Raw genomic sequence first — 18,262 nt, forward strand, 5'->3', positions numbered from 1 at the left:
GTTATTTTCTTCTTATTAAGGGAAAAGTAATTTTTAATGTGCATGTGAATTTATACATAGCAACACAATAAGATAATTTAAACCAAAATATATGTGGACGTCTATATATGGTTTTCAGTATACATATCTTAATTTGTCCTAGATATTGACACAGATTGATGACTTCAAGCTAGAATATATTATAGAGGTGATGATTTAAAGTTTCCAATTTCCAATTTCCATTTCTCAGCAGTCACGTAGCATAATGAAAGATAATTTTCAGTGACAAGTTACTAAATTTCTTGCACATTCTTTCTACAGTAAATGATACCCTCTAGAAATGAGGGAGATCCAATTAACGGTGTAAATCAGATGTTGATTCTTAATAATTCGCAAGATGTACTCCAAAATCTTCAATCACAATCTTTATAATTTTTCAGTAATTTTAAAATTTTAAAACCTATGATTTTTCTACGCTTTCATCTACTATCCCCCTGCTCAAATAAAGACCAATAACACTAATTTATCATAGCATTTTCTAGTAAAATGGGAAACATAAATACAAATTCCTTGTTTAATGTCATTAAAAATCTTAACTTGGCGAAAAACCAAACTGATTCCCAGAACAAGAACACTGTACATGATATTAAAATGCTGGTCTATTTTATCGATATCATAGTTAGTGAGAAATTTTGGTTGGTATTTTAGCAAACAGTCGATATTCTAAAGAGTTCTTCTGCCGACCTGTTTTCGTACCCATTTGAACCAAAATTTATACAGAATGATATCAAGGGCAAAACGAAATATCATGTCTAAAAGTTGTTTAATCGCTCTTCTGATACATGGATAAAACAATCAATAACCTAAATTTCATTGAATGCTTACATCTCATATATCATAGTGAACTTGAAATTAAGGATACTACTAAGTAGAAGACCATCGTCATATCTTGATTTTCCCCCTTACATTGACACAGATTGACGATTTCCAACTATAATCTATGTCGGACGTGATAATTTGAGTTTCCAATTGTCAACTTTTCATTTCTCATCAATAACATACACACTGTTCCTTCGTATGGCGTTTAGTTATTTCGTTTAGTTATTTCGTTCATATTCACACCATTCGAACTTAATTTAAAAAGAGTGCGCTCCATACACAAAAAGTGCTTCATCTGAGTTGTGAAAACGAACGATTGAAATCAACAATACAAAAGTATTATGGTCACCATCACGAAATTGGATAACCGAAGCTTACTTTCGGTCTTTAAATATCTAAATACCTGTATAGGCATCTGGTCTTTTCTTCTACTGATTGTTTTCTATTCCCGACTGTGACATTTTGAATGAGTAAATTCACACAGTGTGTGATCCATACATACGCTCGTCCTGCCAAATGCATCAGGTCTTACTCCTTTATTAGATGATGGGATTCCTTCAGTCCTTGATTTTTTAAAGGCAGTGCTTTAAGGCCTGACTTTCAAGTCATGAGGTTCATCTTTTCATACGCAATCTATGCAGGGGGTCTTTTGGCCAGAAATAGATCCGGAAATGTTCGAATTTCTCCTCTTCTTTTTATGGTATGATATGGTTTTTGTTTCTTTCATTTACATTGGGGACTAAAGAAACGATCAGTGTGTATTGTTCGTTTTATAGAACTTGTTATTAATGTGTATTTTGCATTATAAGCAGTCAACCTGACTACAAACTATCATTATTTGTATTCCGTGTGGAAAGAGGTCGGGTCAATTTCGAGTGTTATCTGACATCTAAAGATTTTTTAATTAGTTCAGACGTTGATATAACAATGAAAAGTCGACTGAACATGATTAATATTGCATCTTCTATAATTCAAAGCGGAATTCGGTTTATAAACGAGAAACCATAAAGCGTTTTCAATTTCGGTATTAGTTATGTATGTTGTCTACGTATTATCCTGGTTCCCGCTACTACGTTCCGGGTATTAGCTATTTGATATATCTGATGTGTATCATTACGATCAGGTACCAGCCAATCTACGTGTGTATGTGTACATGATTTCCCGCCAAAATGACCGACTTACAGCTATGGAAAAATAGTCCATAAACGTTCCGTATAATGATATGCAAATTCATAATTAATCGTAACTTTTTTTATCTTTATATAATAAATATAACAAAATGGATTCCACAAAATTGAAAATAGCATTATTTTACGAGGATTTCTAATATTTTTTTCACTTCCGGGCGCAGAAATACGTAGAAGCTCGAAGAAATTGACAAAGTGAATTGAGAAGGAAACGGATAGATATACGTCCTTGCTATCAGGTAAAACAATTTAAATGTACAGAAAAAACACATTTACTTCACACAAATAGTACAGGCTTAAGCATTTTATTGTCTTATACACGACTGTAGTCTAGTGTTTAAACGACGGCGGTGACCTACAAGGTACGGGTCATACTGGGTCAAGTCTAAATATGTAAACATATCCACGTGCTATTAGGTAGAAAGCATCGTAATGCAATATCTACAATTTTTTCCTCCTTTATACATCGTTTAACCAGATATATTTCTCTTTCAAATACACTTAAACACGGGTTGTATGTACGTATCTTTTCTAGTGTTTTCTTGTCCTTATTAAAGTTCATTTGTTGATGTTTAAATATTTTTGAACGACTGAACACAGGAGTGAATGAATGCAATAATTATATATACTGAAGACTTGGGCTGTACAATGATAGTGTACGTATATCATACTGATAATTATTCTAGCAGTAATTATGTTAATTTAGGATGTAATGACAGGAATTCATGAGCTATGCCTCAGGCTTTCTGAAAAATATCAATGACAATGTAAACAGGAACAAAACATTGACACGAATGATGCTCTCTTCTATGTTATAGTTATTTAGGTATGTGTGTTGCACAAGTTTCAAAAAAACTTAAGTTATAAAACTTTTTTTCAGGGCACAAACCCACTTTAAAGAGACTTGTCTACTGCCATACCCATCATATTTTCATGCACCATTTGCAAGCAAGAGACTGAATGGTTTGCAAAATTAAAAATCAGGACGGTGTCCAATTAAACCAAAAGAACTAAACTGGATGAATATTGTAGGAGAAATCTAGAGGAAAGTTTTGATTTGTGAAATTGGTTTTCCTGAAAAGTCATTCATCCTAGCCTGCAGAAAGGAACTATAACTGTCCACCACCAACTGACGAGCTAATGTTGAGCTTCACATATGGAATTACTCAAATACCATCAATGTCTATGTTTTCAGCACAGATTTCACAAGTTATGACACAGCTGTGCTTTTTTTTTATACCTGTTAAAGAGTTGTATACTAAATTTTATTTTTTTATCATTTAATATATCTTGTGTCATTTAAGAACTTGTATTTTGCCAAAAGATGCATACTAGTGAATGAAAGTGGTGCAGTTCATTTTGCTTTGGTATATAGAATTGAATTACAATTGTTCATGTTATTGGAATGCATATAAAAATAAGGAGATGTGGTACAATGTATATACATGATATTTAGTGAGTTTATCAAGCAAAAGTAAATAAGAAATAGGTATAAGCAGTTACAGGTACTACTGTACAATCTCAAACAATGAGAAAAACTCATACCGTAAAGAGAATTTCATATTTACAAGTAAGTTTTGTTTTTGTGTCGAATAATTTTCTTCTATTGTTTTAATTGCAAATATGGGAAGTGGTTAAAATGCTAATGAGACAGCTGTTATGGCCACAGAGCCTTAATTGAAAACTTCTTTTTCATTCATACCGGTAGATTTTGCCTGGAGTTAGAAACATATCTGCCAACTTTTCAAAATGCACATGGGGGTTTTACGTGAAAGATGGTTCATATAGTCATACAAAACCTTCAAGGGGGCCTTCAAATGGAAGCAGGACAAGTCGCCCCACTGGCTAATCGCCCACTTTTAAAAAAACCGCCTCAAACTGATTTATCAAATCGCCCCACATGTGAAATTGGTTAAATCATGTTAAATATTACTCCTGCCAACCCGCCCTACTTATAAAAAAACGGTAATATTTAGATTAATATATATATATATATAATTAAAAATAAAAACTCGCACCACTTTAATGAAAACTAATCTACAAAGAATACAAACAAACCGAAAATTTATTTAATTATTATTATTGATATACTGAAATTATAATTCTAAAAAAAAAAAATGTATTGTTGAAGAATAACTAAGTTTTGAAGCTTAGTTATTTGCATAACAATTGAAAAGAAACCTGTTAATTGTATCATAATGCAATATAAGGAATTTAACTTATATTCAACGGGATAACATCTTTTTCCATAAGTGGGGAGAGTTGGCATTACTAAATTCATCCTGGTTAATAATATATTTATCTAGATTTCACCGATTTCCATTAGGTGGGACCAGTTAGCAGGAGTAATATTAACGGAATTTAACTTATATACAACGGGATAACATCTTTTTACATGAGTGGGGCGAGTTGGCATTAGTGAATTCTTCCTGGTTAATAATATATTTATCTAGATATTATCGTTTTCTATTAGGTGGGGCAAGTTGGAAGGAGTAATATTAAGGGATATAACACATTTCACAAGTGGGGCGACTTGGTTATCCAGGTTGGGGCAGGTTTTTTTTTTAAAGTTGGGCGAGTTAGTGAAAAAGTGAGGCTATTTGCTAATGGGGCGATTTGTCATGGATTCCCTTCAAATATATTCTAATGTGGTTTTTGGCTTCTTCGTGCATAAACAAGCTCATTGCCATTGTTGAATTAATTGTTTTCTTTAAAATAGTCGACAAAATTGCTCTTACAAAATTTCCATTTGGGAACCTCGAGCTCGATGGGGGAAATACTCTGCAAATACTGACAGTTGGCAGGTATGGTCATCAAAAAAGTTGATGTGTTACTATGTACATTTACCATTATGTTACTTGATGTTCTTGCTATACACACAGTACAGAGACTAGTCAATCTTTGTGAACTATTTTTTATGGGAGTCATAGAATATGCGTATACAATCAATAATTAAAAATAGTCTATTTATATTGAAAAGGAAAAGTTCTTATATGTCTAAAGAAGAGGGACGAAAGACACCAAAGGGACAGTCAAACTCATAAATTTAAAGCAAACTGACAAGGCCATGGCTAAAAATGCATTTCATGGCGAGGCACAGAAAATATACTGTAAACAGTAGACTATAGATATAGGTGAACTAGGTACAAAAGAACTCTAAATCTTAAATTCTACAAACCACCTCTGTTCTATGGAAGATAATGATATAACTGGACTAGAAATACACACAACCTGTAATTAACTGCCTTTACAGCGCTTTCGCGCTTTGATTACCTCTATTTGTCTCTTAGTTGTTGATTTACAAGATTTGGATATCAGTAAACTACTGTCGCCTTATTTTACTTACCATATGTTTTAAAGCAGTAGACATTTAGACGTCAACATATGATTGTCAGTTAAAGACAAGTTTATATACCACATACAGTTAATTCAGAAATTATTCTGAAGTTTTTATCAAGGCGAAAGTTGCGACAGTATCATGTTTGTTATAAAAAAAAACCTATCTTTCACAACTTAAATAGTAACTAGAACACATCCGCGAAATCGAGGGCATTTAGAGTGGATATAAGTATGTAAATTTTTGTATGAGGAATTTTTGTAAAATATTTTATGACTGGAGAATTTCAGTATTTAAAACATGATCTGATGTCAATGTAACATTTTGAATTGTCCACCGTCTATTTTATTGAAAAAGTGTATGATATACAGTAACTGATCCTCAAATTTTCCCGTCTGTTTCTTTAAAACAGTGTCTTTAACTGATCTTCAAAATTTCCTGTTTGTTTCACTAATTCACCTTTAAAGTTTGAAGTGCATTACATGCATGACGAAATACATCTATTCTGTTGACATTTATTTCATTATTTCTAAAATTCTTAAACAAATTTGAATGAATCTATATTTAACCTTCCTTTTATTTAATTCTGACAGAAATAATTTGATATGGTCCATTATTTACGCTATTTTAAATTTCCCCGCAAATTTACTAAAATTCTTAGGAGCATCTGAGATCACTCACAGTTTTTGTGGTGTTCGTGTTACTTAGTCTTTAGTTTTCTATGTTGTATTTTATGTTCTATTCATTGTTTGTCTGTTGGTATTTTTCTTCATTCGCAAAGGTGTTGTCAGTTTATTTTCGACTTATGAGTTTGAATGTCCTTCTGGTATCATTCGCCTCACGTTTTTAATTTCACATTCAGATATATTGATACATAAAAAAGAAGATTTGGTATGATTGCCAATGAAACAACTATTGTTCATCCCATTAACAATCCAAACTTTTCTGATTGGGTTCCTAATATTAATAAATACCACAGAACTGAAAAATAAAGAAACAACAGACACCGCTTTCTCTGCCTCATTTGAGACTTATGCTTCGGATTTGATATAGGTGGTAATTTCAGTACCACGAGACGATTTTTATTTTGAAATAATAAACTTCCCTCACCTTAGCAGCAATATTCAAACTTCACCTGCATATTAAAGGGATATACATTTTCAAGCTCATTCGATATTAAGAGCTTGCTGATACTACTCAGACTTTATAAAACGTCATCGGTGTCTGAGCCGAAAGTTGATGATCCAGGGGTATGCCAAAGAACGTCTCGCCATTTTTTTTCTAAACAAAAGTTTATCGGAATATACCAAGATCTTCAAAATAACCTGTGATGGTCTAGAGGTGAAGTTTCCAGGTACTGACTTGTTTATCATCTTAATAACGTGTTCTTTTTATTTGGCTTTATGTATTTTCAATCTATACTGTTAAGGCCATCTTTGGTAATATACTTTCGTCGTGGATTGGTATTTATTCACCGCGCCATTGTGTTTTTGTGCTATGGTAATTTTTGTAGTCTTGTTTTTCAATTTTGCTTATGTACTTTGTCTATAGAGTATTTAAATGCCATTTGGTGTTTCTTTGCTGAAAATACTGATGTACTCCAGTTATGGCATCTTTACTCATTATGTCAGTTTGTTTTGTTCACACATTGATGTCAATGTAGTGGAACTTTATGCGACTGTCATATAAGAGGGAGGTTCAGCTAGCTACAAAATCAGGTTTAATCTACCATTTTATTCTTAATAACAGGATTTTGACAGTTGTTTTCCATGCGTTTGATTTTGTCATTGTTAAATGACTTAAAGTCTTTCCTTTTGGAATTTTGTTTTTTTTCAATTATTTTGTCATACCTAAACCACTCGTGGAGTCAAGATATGTTGAGTGTATTAGTTGCTTTTCTTTGAAAGGCTCATGAGCTCCTACCTGGTATTAGTTAGAAAGCTTTTGATCAACCGTCATTATATGTATTTAGTTTGAATAAAATTTTCAAATAATGTTCCCTATGGCCCCTTTGCATATTCTTTCTGTCATTTTCAACCAGGAAATTTCACCAAAAGGTATTCCTCGATTGACAAGAAACACACAAAGATATAGAAGATGTCTTCTGATGTGTTGATTGCGCATATATCTCAACAATGCCAGCATGTAATTGAATGCAAAAAGATAAGTGAACAAAGGTATTTTAAACTATCTTCAATTATTGATCATATATAAATATATCACAAAATGTCTCTTTAAATACAAATGTATATATATCACAGGTAATATCACAGATTCAAATATAAATAAAAATTAGCAATTAGTAAAAGTATTATCTTGTTGGCAATTCACGGATATATTGTAAGAACCATCTGTTTTACAACTCATGAATCATTTGGGATTTTACATTTAAATTCAGTTAATGTTTATTTCGTATGTTTGCAGCGTTTAAAGACATGTTCATCCCTTATATTAGCCCTTATCCGTGATAAGTAAAGGCTACGAAAACAAGAGTGGTTTCTTGCGAAAATTTGAAAAAGCAGAAACCACAATCTTGGAGTTCTTTAATAGAAACAGAGAGATGTATTCACATATCAAATTGTGGTCTTGCTCGCTGGACAATAATTCTTAGGGTATAAAATTATATGTTTATGATACTCTTGTTTTGTCGGAAACGAAATTCAGAATTACGCCAAAACCACATAAACGGTATATTTCACTGATGTACCCTTTTTTGCTAGGAAACAATAACTAAGACAGTTTTGGATTTTGTTAACATTGAGATTCATGTTAGAAAAATATAAACGGTTAACATGTGAGAGACTAACAATTCCTTTTCTCAACTAATTCCGTATTTCCCAATTTGCCACTGTGATAGATGCCAAAAACAGTAAAAACGAATGCATCTATGAACGTAGTGCCAATGAAAACATTGTTGCTGAGCGTTAAAATATCTATAGATGGTAGCGGCATTAAATTGACTTAAATCACCGACATGTATATATTTTACATACTACAAAAATAAATAACTAGATAAAATGTAACAACATTGAAAATCAAAAAGAATGATAAAGATAACTTCCCTGGTTCTTTGGACACTCTCACTTATATATAAAATCTACAAGGACGGAGATAAGACTAACATTCATACAAAATGTCAGGGGTATGCAGAATGGTCCATATAAATTTGGCAACTAAAACATAGTCATGTTAACATATCATTCTGTGTTATGCTTTGTACCAACGATATCTGTTTCCTAGATGGTCAAGGAATTTGAAAATATCTACTTGGTCACGTTGGTTTTTATACTCCTGTGCAAGGCGTACAATTACGTCATAAGGAATGTCCATGTGAGCGTACTTATTGAATTCCATCGTCTTATCAATCATTACTTGGTAGGGTATCAAGCCTAAAACAAGAAACAAGATTGTTCATTTGTCATGGATATAACACTTTAAATTATTTTATTACAATTATAGCTGCACATAGTAGTATTATGCTTTTAGAGAAAACGTGATGGTATTAAGTACTGAAAAACTAGTTTAGCCCAGCAAAAAAACTTTTGTTTAAGAAGTCATTGGTTGCATTTACTAGTATCGTTATTTTTCCGGTAACAAATTTGGTTGTTGATGGCTGGTTTTTGGCAGTCTCTGTTAAGTTTGTTTGAACTTTATCTAGGCTTAATTAAGGACTATTTGGAGCTCGACATATGGTATAGTCAATTGTGTATTGAAAACTGTATGTTGACTTAAGACATCTTTTGTTTTGTTTCGTTTCGTGTCTCTTGGTCTTCTATCTCATAGATATACACCATGAATCTTCTTTAATTAATAATTACCTTCGGATCTTCCTCTCTGCTCATCTATAGCATATAGTTGTCCACTTAGTTTTAGCAGTTTATCGGACCAGTTGTACCCCTTTTCACTGACCTCCATACCTTCTCTCATTATCTGTAAACATGACACATTTTTGTAAGCATACATGTTAAGTAAAAAATTATTCACAATAAATGTAGAACATATATATTTTTAAGATGTATTTGGAAACACAAATTAGAATCTCTAATTAGTTCAAAACTTAAGAATTCTGGTTGAATGAATCTTCTATGACTATCGCCACTTTTCTTCAATCAAGACAAGTTATAGATGTATATGTTAGAGACAATTATGTCAAGATGTGGATTAGCAAGGTACATAAGTCATAACATCTTAATTCTTACCATACCAAAACATAAACGTACAAAAATAATAGTCCAGTCTAATATTAAGCCTTTAAGGAAACCGAACACCACATGCTGTATCAAACTGTCCAATGTATTGAAAACAAATATCCAACCATAAATAGCTATTTACTGTAACAAATGGTGCAGTTAAATTGGTACCGTATATGCTATTACTACCACCTGGTCGATGAATCTACGAATGGACTTAATTTTTTAGTGCATCACCACCTCAATAGTAAATACTTCGGATCTTGCAGGAAAATACGGATAGTTTATTTGACATCTGTTGTTCTAAGTTTTTGGAAATCATTTAATTTCAGGAATGTACCTTTCATACGCAGACCTTGCCAAGGATTGGTTTTGTTTTTCATCAACTTTTCGCCGTTTCAAAGAGGTTTCGATTTTCAAATGATTTTGTCCACGAACATTTTTAATGGTCGAAATGTTTATCTGATGTAGTAAAAAAAATGCATTACTAATATTAATGATATATTTTTTTTAAATACATTTTTTCCCACATCAATCAAATTTGTTTTAGTTGTTGTTTGTGTTTTTTGTCAATTAAAGAAAAAAATATTGATTAAATTGAGAATGGAAATAAGGAATGTGTTCAAGAGTCAACAACCCGACCATAGAGCAGACAACAGGCGAAGGCCACCAATGGGTCTTTAATGCAGCGAGAAACTACCGCACCCGGAGGCGTCCTTCAGCTAGCCCTTAAACAAAGATGTATACTAGTTCAGTGATAATGAACGTCATACTAAACTCCGAATTATACACAAGAAACTCAAACTAAAAATCATACTAGACTAACAAAGGCCAGAGGCTCCTGACTTGGGACAGGCGCAAAAATTCGGAAAACTATTTACGTTTGCAAATATATTTTGTTGGCTTTTGGACTATTTATATTTAACCAGTGATATTGCATCAATGACAAAACACGTGTGCTTAAAACAGATATATCATATCACACACACAAAAAAACCAATGTGCAGTTCTTTTTTACCTGGCCTTTTGTGTCTCGATAGAAAAAATCCTACGACAAATCAGTTTTAATACATGAGAATATTAAAAGACTATACACTAGGACCAAAGTTACATTAATTAAATACAAATCAAATAAATAGATATATAACAAGAACAATTGCATAAATTGAATGTTAAAAAAAGATAAATTAAAAAGAGTCAATGAGCTTCACATTTTAAAATGAAAAGGTGATGTGCAATTTAAGAGTTCAATAATTTATCTGAATATTTCAATATACATCAAAGTCACTATGAAGTTATTTATTATAAAATAAATTAGTATATTGATGTTAGTGCTGTACGAATCTATAATGTCTTTCATCCAATTGAACAAATTCAGATAGTTCCTACAATTTGTTGCTTGGTATGAGAGAAATGTTATATTTTTGGAAACTCTACACTTCAAGTTGAATAGCATAGACTGAATATTGTAAACAAAAGAGAGTTAATGAGTGTCATAAATTTAAAAAAAAAAGATAGGTGATGTATGATCTAGCCATACTAGTATGTGTCTTAATATTTATAAAACAATTTATATTGCTACGAATTTATATTCGATATAAAGAGAATTAATAGGTTGAAGTTAGTGCTGTGTGAAAACATGTATATATATTTGATCCGTATAGACAGATTTAACAACAAGTAACTCCTTTTTTGGATAGTTCAAAGACTAGGGATGTTTAGAATGAACAAAATGAACATCATTTTTGGAAACTGTAGACTATATCCTCTGATACAGTTTTGTCTTTATCTTTTATAAGGCGTACAGGGAAAAATTCGTGCATCGCACCAACACACCAAACTTTAATTAAATACCTTTCCTGGTCTGTCCATATATGGCTATTTGTATAATAAATGAAATTTATCTTTATTATGTTTATTAAAGCTACAGTTTGCTATATGCAGTGAATGGTGCGTTGTGTTTTACACTGATGCAGAATACTTGTTAGTATTTGTGTTGGTTTACAAATAGTGTGTCCTTCATCTAACGAAACAGAGTATGGTTTCAAAAAGTAGAAAACCCCAATAAAAAGATAAATCCACGAAAAATTTAAAATATTCGGTTATAAATCTTGATTGGCAGTACATAAAATTCATAGGTTAAAAGAATTTAAATAAAATAAATATCTGTGAAGGTATGAACGTAAATCTACAAATAACAAAATAACAGTTGGCACAGAAAATAGTAATTCTATGGTGTATACAGTGAGTTTGACAGTTCACGTACAGGGAGAGGGGAATGATGGAAAGGTAGAAAGTTCTATTCTGTTAAACATTTTTTCAGCAGAAATGATAAATGCTGTACTGTATTGTTTAAAACTTATTTCGAATCGTATTGATAAATATCACCTATAATTTATAATATCAAGGTATTAAATTCACCAACCAAATGTCATCAAACCTTCAATTATGGTGATTTTTTTTCTCGAAAAGCTTTAGAAGAAAACTCTATGTCTACATGACATTTACAGAGTTAAAAAAAAAGGTGGTAAAGAAAAAACCTGTAAGATCCACAAATTAAATAACCATCACACAAGTCAAAGGTTTCATTCTTTCATTTAGTTTTACTTGAATACAACTTCGTCCACGAATGAATAAAACTGTTGCTTTAGGGAAACCAACAAACTGTAAGTATCCAAAGAACTTCCAGGTCAGGTTAAAAGCAGCACATAAACTGCGTATGTGTATTTGAACAGCGGTATACTACTGTTGCCTTTATATATTAAACATTATCAAGCAGTTAATCAGAAGAAATAATAATGTCCCTGTACCATCAAAACCTTTCAAATAGCATATGTTAAACTTATTAGGGCATTTTTGTTTAAAACAGAAACCAAAACAATCATATTATACAGGAATATAACGAACAGACGTAAGGAACACAGCACAAACAATTGGATATCAGGGTCAAGTAAAAGGGGCGAATTTAAATAAACACCTCATATGTTATTAACAGAACAGAAATAATTAGATAGAAATAAGTGTTAGTTATTCAATGTGATAATCAGTGTAATGGAACAAAATGACTTTACGTAAAACAAACGATAAAGCATGCAAAAATATTACAGGAACGTATAATGTAAAATGTAACATTAAGCATTGCTACTCTATTTATACTTTATGATGCATTACATTTATCTAAGGTAACAAATCAGCCCTACAAACAGGAGGATAAGTCATGAGTATAGATTTTTGAAAACCATAATAAGAATCTACATCTAGCAGAAACACAACCCCAAAAATATTAACGAAAATATATATGTAGTTTTTATACTGTATCTAATAAAAAAAAAAACTAATTGTTTGCATTAAACAAAGTCTTAAGCTTCACAAAATACAGAAATTTTCAAAGATCTAATTTATAATAGACAAAATATGTAACACAACTATATGTGTATCACTTGTTTTACAGTAACAATTAATAAACATCATAGTTAACGTTCTAAAACCATATATCAAGTGAACATTAACAGTCCTAACAAACAAACAAAAACAATTGACCAATGTAAAAATTCAATAGTCACTAAACGATAAGACAAGGAACTTGTATTTCTGTCCGATAAAGTAAAGCCATAGCAAAAATTAACAGTAGACAGTTTTGCAGGTTTTTTTTCATAAACACGCCTTATTTAAAAAAAAAATGCATTGTATAACAAGATAACATTCTGGCAATGGCAAAGTAAAACTTATGTCTAGTTTTGCATAATTTAGTGCAAGCAAGCTGAAAAAAAACATACTTTGTATACTCTTCAGTAGCGTAACTTTTTACAACATTCAAAGGAAAATGTATGTATTTATCAGAAAGTCTATACAATTAAAGGATAGCATAGAAGCATAGCGATACAACATTGTCATTGGTTACCTGGTTAGTAATTTTAATATCATCAATTGTGTTCCGGGTCTTGCTTATTTGGTCCAAAATACGTTTTTCCTTATTTTCCTTATCTATACCGTTTTGTGGCTGTGACTCCTATTGGCATAATAACTTCAATTAATATCTTAAAAACCGCAAAAAGACCCACAAGACAATGGTATTATAAAAACAAAGAAACGGCCATCATTTGAAAAAAACTAGAAATAGAATAAAACCCCACTATTTCAGATTATGCATTTTTAAAAATTAAAAATGAGGCACATAAAGGTTACAAAATATTTAGGAAATGTGTATGCTAATGCACCTTATTGTATATGGATATTTTAAAATATCCGTTCGTAAAACCAATATAAATATACTAGTAAAACTTAAAAATGGTATCAGCATGGTTTATATATAATTCGGAAAATCAAAGTGGAGAGTGTGTTAATGTTTCTATATAGAAGCTATAATATTTTCTAATATTAGTATATGAAATCAATATAATTCAGGCGGTGATTGAATTACCTGATCCTTAAATTTTAGTTCATATATTTCGTCTTCTATTTGATTTATTTTTGCTTTCACTCGTCGTTCACGTTCAGTTTCAGATTCATGGTAATGAACTGGTGACGGTGAACGGTCCTATATTATAAAATGCAGGTCTGATGTTAGACAACAAAATGCATAGTCGCAGTTGATTATAATATCTTTATTTACAAAACCAAACTCAAAAATAGTACAATATTGCATGTTGATTGAAAAATTGTCAATGTTACTTTGGAACTCAGTTTTATTTTTAAAATCTGTTAAATGTAGAAATAGTAAACTTTGGCAAACTCTTAAGAACACAGTAGTTTTATTTTACATGTCCTTAGTCTGTTATCAAATCACTACTGATATTTAAAATTGAGGTGTTAGTATTGCCAGAAACGGCTATGATTAAAGATAGACAATAATACAAATGACATTATATGCATGATTAAAAATGAGTAAGCAACCACAGATAAGCCCAATTGATAGCTAAGATTGAAAACAATTTTAGAAATTTAGATTAGTCTAGACTGAATAGAAAGATATTCAGTGTATGATACCTTATTGTTATGCTTTATATCGTAAATTTCGTCTTCCGTTTTTCTCATTTTTTCTAAAATTCGTCTTTCTCTTTCTGTTTGAGGATCTTCCCGATATGAGTTGTAGCCCTATTCGCAAAATGTTTGTATAAAATATATGAAAATCTTTTTTTTTGTCAAATTAGGTTTAATGATTCATATAGTACAATTTATCTGAATTCATTTTTTTTAAAAGAAGTAAATGATTTAATGTAGCAAGGGTTAGTCAAATGCTTGACAATGAATGACTGGTAAATGAAAATGGAAATTATCCATTTACCTTATATCTATGCTTTAACCCATTTATTGCTTCTTCCGTTTTTCTCAATTTTTCTAACATTCTTCTTTCCCTTTCAGTTAAGGGAGGTTCTCGATAATCATTCGAGTCGTAGCCCTATTTATAACATGTTTCATTTAATATTGTAGAAACAAAATTAAACAGTTTCATTGATATTAATTCTATTATGGGTAAAAAGGACCACATCTGTTTATTTCAATGGCAACTTCATACATTCAGAACCCCCATCAGGAAAAGAATACTTTGTGGACGATTCCTTCTATGCATGCTATTTAAGATCTTGATTGAATTTCATACAAAATAAGTAAAATCTTACACTTTTAATTTCGATAATGTAACAAAAACCTTTCGAAATACAGACTATTATTCAGCAGCTGAAGATCAATCATTTTATATTTTTGTATATTCAAACTTATTCGGAATAGGAAAATTTATAAGGGGGTTTAATTAGAAAATAAAGTATGCAATACTCTTGATCATTCCATATATTGTTCAACCGATGCATCTTGAAACATATTAGTAGCTTAGCATGAAATATAAATACGAGATAAAAGGATTTATAATGGCAAATTCATTATTGGTCATGCAGATTTATTTACATCCATGGTCATTAATATTTTATTCTTGATTATTTAGTGCATGTTTGTAGTGCGATACATGTTATACATGCAATAAAAGAAACTATTTTCATGAAAATCATAAAACAAATATTTGGAAAATAACACATTTGTGCATTGCAAACAAAATCTTAGTGGGTGATACTGTGCTTATTAAACCCTTCACCATAAATGGATGATGCCGTGTAGTCCTCTTTGCCCCGACTTTCAACAATATGCAACAGTGTCAGAGACACTAATAACAAGAGTTAATAATATCATGTTTTTTCATTTTATTTCGGAACATAAAAATATCATTTCAGTTAGATATTTTATCATATTTAAATCAAAATTTCGAAATCTCGTATATATAAAATTGACAAAATTGTTAAGGTATATAGTAATGATAATATTTGGTATGCTAGTCAGTTTCACATTTAATACTTTATTATTGGTGAAATACATTGAAAGAATAACAGAAAAGAACTAAATGTACGAAGAAAAACTCTTCTTTGAAGTAAAAGTGTTTAACTATTGCATGGTTTTTTAACTCCAATAGTCGTTTTATTTATACCAATATATAGGAAGAAGACAAACTTACGTTTCTGTTAGATGGTGGAGGTGATTCTCTAGGTGACTCCTTTGCCCTTGGCCAACTGTCATGAGGTGGTGGGTACTGTTTGGCGTACTCTAAAGGTCGCTTACTTTGTGGAATTGGTAAACCTGTTTGTACTGATTGAACTTTCTCCAAAAAGCTGAGGAACTGTTGCCAACTAAAATATAAAACTTATTCTTACTTTTCTGTAAGAAAACAAATGTTTTTTTTTTTTAGATTGCCATTGTAGGGTTATGTGTTACTGTCTTTAGTTTAATCTGTTACCCGACGAACCCTTAAAAGCCAAAATGAGTTTGACGACCTAGTTTTTGTACTGGTCCACTTTTACAATTGAATTATATACCCATTTCACATGTGAAAAGTTGTTGCAGCTGGTCACTCATAAAGAAACAACGGCCAGACGTAAAAACAGGTCATATTTTTAACTAAAATGTATTTTGCTCTATCGTGATGGATTTTTTCATTGATATATGCTCCTTTACATATTCATAATGTTATGGATAGAAATAATAGAAATAACTTTATTTTTTTTCATGTTTCAACTGACCTTAAAAGACCATTAATAGGTTGCATAGTTTTAAATTCTTTTTTCTTTAAATTGGTAATATAAACAGCACCATTTTCCTCCAACTTATATAGCATCTATTTTGTTTGAAATTGTAACCCTCAAAGCAATTTGAACAGAACATAAAATAGAACATAAATTAGATGTGGCAAAAAAGATATGCATACAGGTGGTGACGAATTTGAAAGTGCTTATTGACAATTCAATCATTGTTTTATGAGTAGCTGCGAACAACTTTTAAAAATATTGCAATATCATGAAGCATTCCTGAAGGTTTTCAGTTAAATGCAACAACAAACTATGCATCTCTTTGGGCAAACATTTCATGGTATACCACCACATTACATACTTGTATTGTCCGTTGGACTGTTGGAATTTGTGAAGTATGTGGTCTAACAACGAATCTTGTAATGGAACTCTGTTCTGGTATAAAACATCACTTATCTAAAATAGAAATAAACTAAATACAACGAGGAACATCGGATAACAATAGTAAGATATTTTTCAATTATTTTTTGCACCTATACAATTATTGTATTACCATTTTTGTGTAAAACATAAAATATATATAACAAGACTTTTCAACAGACATTTATAACGAAGTCATTATTATGTCAAAGGACAAAGGGGTAAAGTATTAGAAGAGGCTGGCATATTGGAGGCACTTGATATCGTTCGTCTTTCCGTTGTCCATTTTTCGCCATAATTTTGTCAATCATTTCGACTTATAATTTTTTATTAACTTTTTGCTATGTTCCGCATCATTTTCCCACTAAGGTGAAGACAGAAGGAGATTGCATCCTTCACGTGAAACGATTTATTAAGGACATAATTACACAATAATACATGCTTTCTCTTTTAATCCATCATGATCAACACAAGTATTATGTACCAATAATTGCAGTAATTTATGACAAACAACTAGATTTCAATTGTACCAGTCAACTTCTATGTCATTTTACATCTAGTGAAGAGTTGTCTCATTGGCAATCATATCACATCTTTTTATTATTATAAATGTCTCATCTCTAAGCTATGAATCTTATATTGAATAGTGTCAAATTCCGTAAAGATCTAAGATAAGTGGGCTAAAGTGTTAAAAAGGAGGCACAGGCATAGAGCCATGTATTTAGACATATCAACCAAGCTTGCAGTTGCTATCTTTTGACAAAAGAACTATGTTTTGCTCCAAAATATCTGTTTTATCAACTATATAACATTTCATCGATGTTAATTTTTTTTTTTAACCCTTTTAGGTGATTCTAGTTAGAACATAGTGATCACTTGCTACCAACCTGAGCCTTTGATAATGTTTCCCTCTTGTTATCTACAGATTGAAAATCTCTATAAAGTCTCTCTATATCAAGTCGATATCCAGTTTCATTTAAAGCATCATGCACCATCCTGAGTAATTTTGCTGTCTCTTTTTCCTTGAAAGGCTCTAAACCATGCAGACTGATAATAAATAAAATCTTATCATTTACAAACTTCTTTAGAGATTTATAGATAATGATATTTAACGAACAATTAATTAATTCAATTGATTTTTTAATGAATTGTGAATAAACAATTATACATATCACGTATTGAAAATCTCATGGGGTTTGTTTC

General features: G+C 31.1%; 1 protein-coding gene across 50 annotated transcripts in view; it reads right to left on the reverse strand.

Moving 5' to 3' along the window:
* Positions 1 to 7,557: 7,557 nt before the first annotated feature.
* The window catches only part of LOC139493163 (uncharacterized), a 92,528-nt gene continuing 81,823 nt past the window's right edge, over positions 7,558 to 18,262 (reverse strand). For 18 of the 50 annotated variants that reach the window (XM_071281431.1, XM_071281473.1, XM_071281372.1 and 15 more), the window contains 7 exons: positions 17,947 to 18,106; positions 17,001 to 17,095; positions 16,072 to 16,243; positions 14,857 to 14,970; positions 13,993 to 14,109; positions 9,201 to 9,312; positions 7,558 to 8,771 (listed from right to left, as the gene is read on the reverse strand). In XM_071281431.1, coding sequence (XP_071137532.1) covers positions 8,590 to 8,771; positions 9,201 to 9,312; positions 13,993 to 14,109; positions 14,857 to 14,970; positions 16,072 to 16,243; positions 17,001 to 17,095; positions 17,947 to 18,106 — 952 coding nt within the window. In that variant the 3' untranslated portion in view covers positions 7,558 to 8,589. Of the gene's footprint in view, positions 8,772 to 9,200; positions 9,313 to 10,590; positions 10,621 to 11,426; positions 11,451 to 13,473; positions 13,582 to 13,992; positions 14,110 to 14,558; positions 14,667 to 14,856; positions 14,971 to 16,071; positions 16,244 to 17,000; positions 17,096 to 17,946; positions 18,107 to 18,262 lie in introns of all 50 variants that reach the window. The other 32 variants (XM_071281495.1, XM_071281573.1, XM_071281516.1 and 29 more) reach the window with 15 other exon arrangements.

This window comes from Mytilus edulis, chromosome 1, assembly GCF_963676685.1.
Source record: "Mytilus edulis chromosome 1, xbMytEdul2.2, whole genome shotgun sequence".
Taxonomy (NCBI): domain Eukaryota; kingdom Metazoa; phylum Mollusca; class Bivalvia; order Mytilida; family Mytilidae; genus Mytilus; species Mytilus edulis.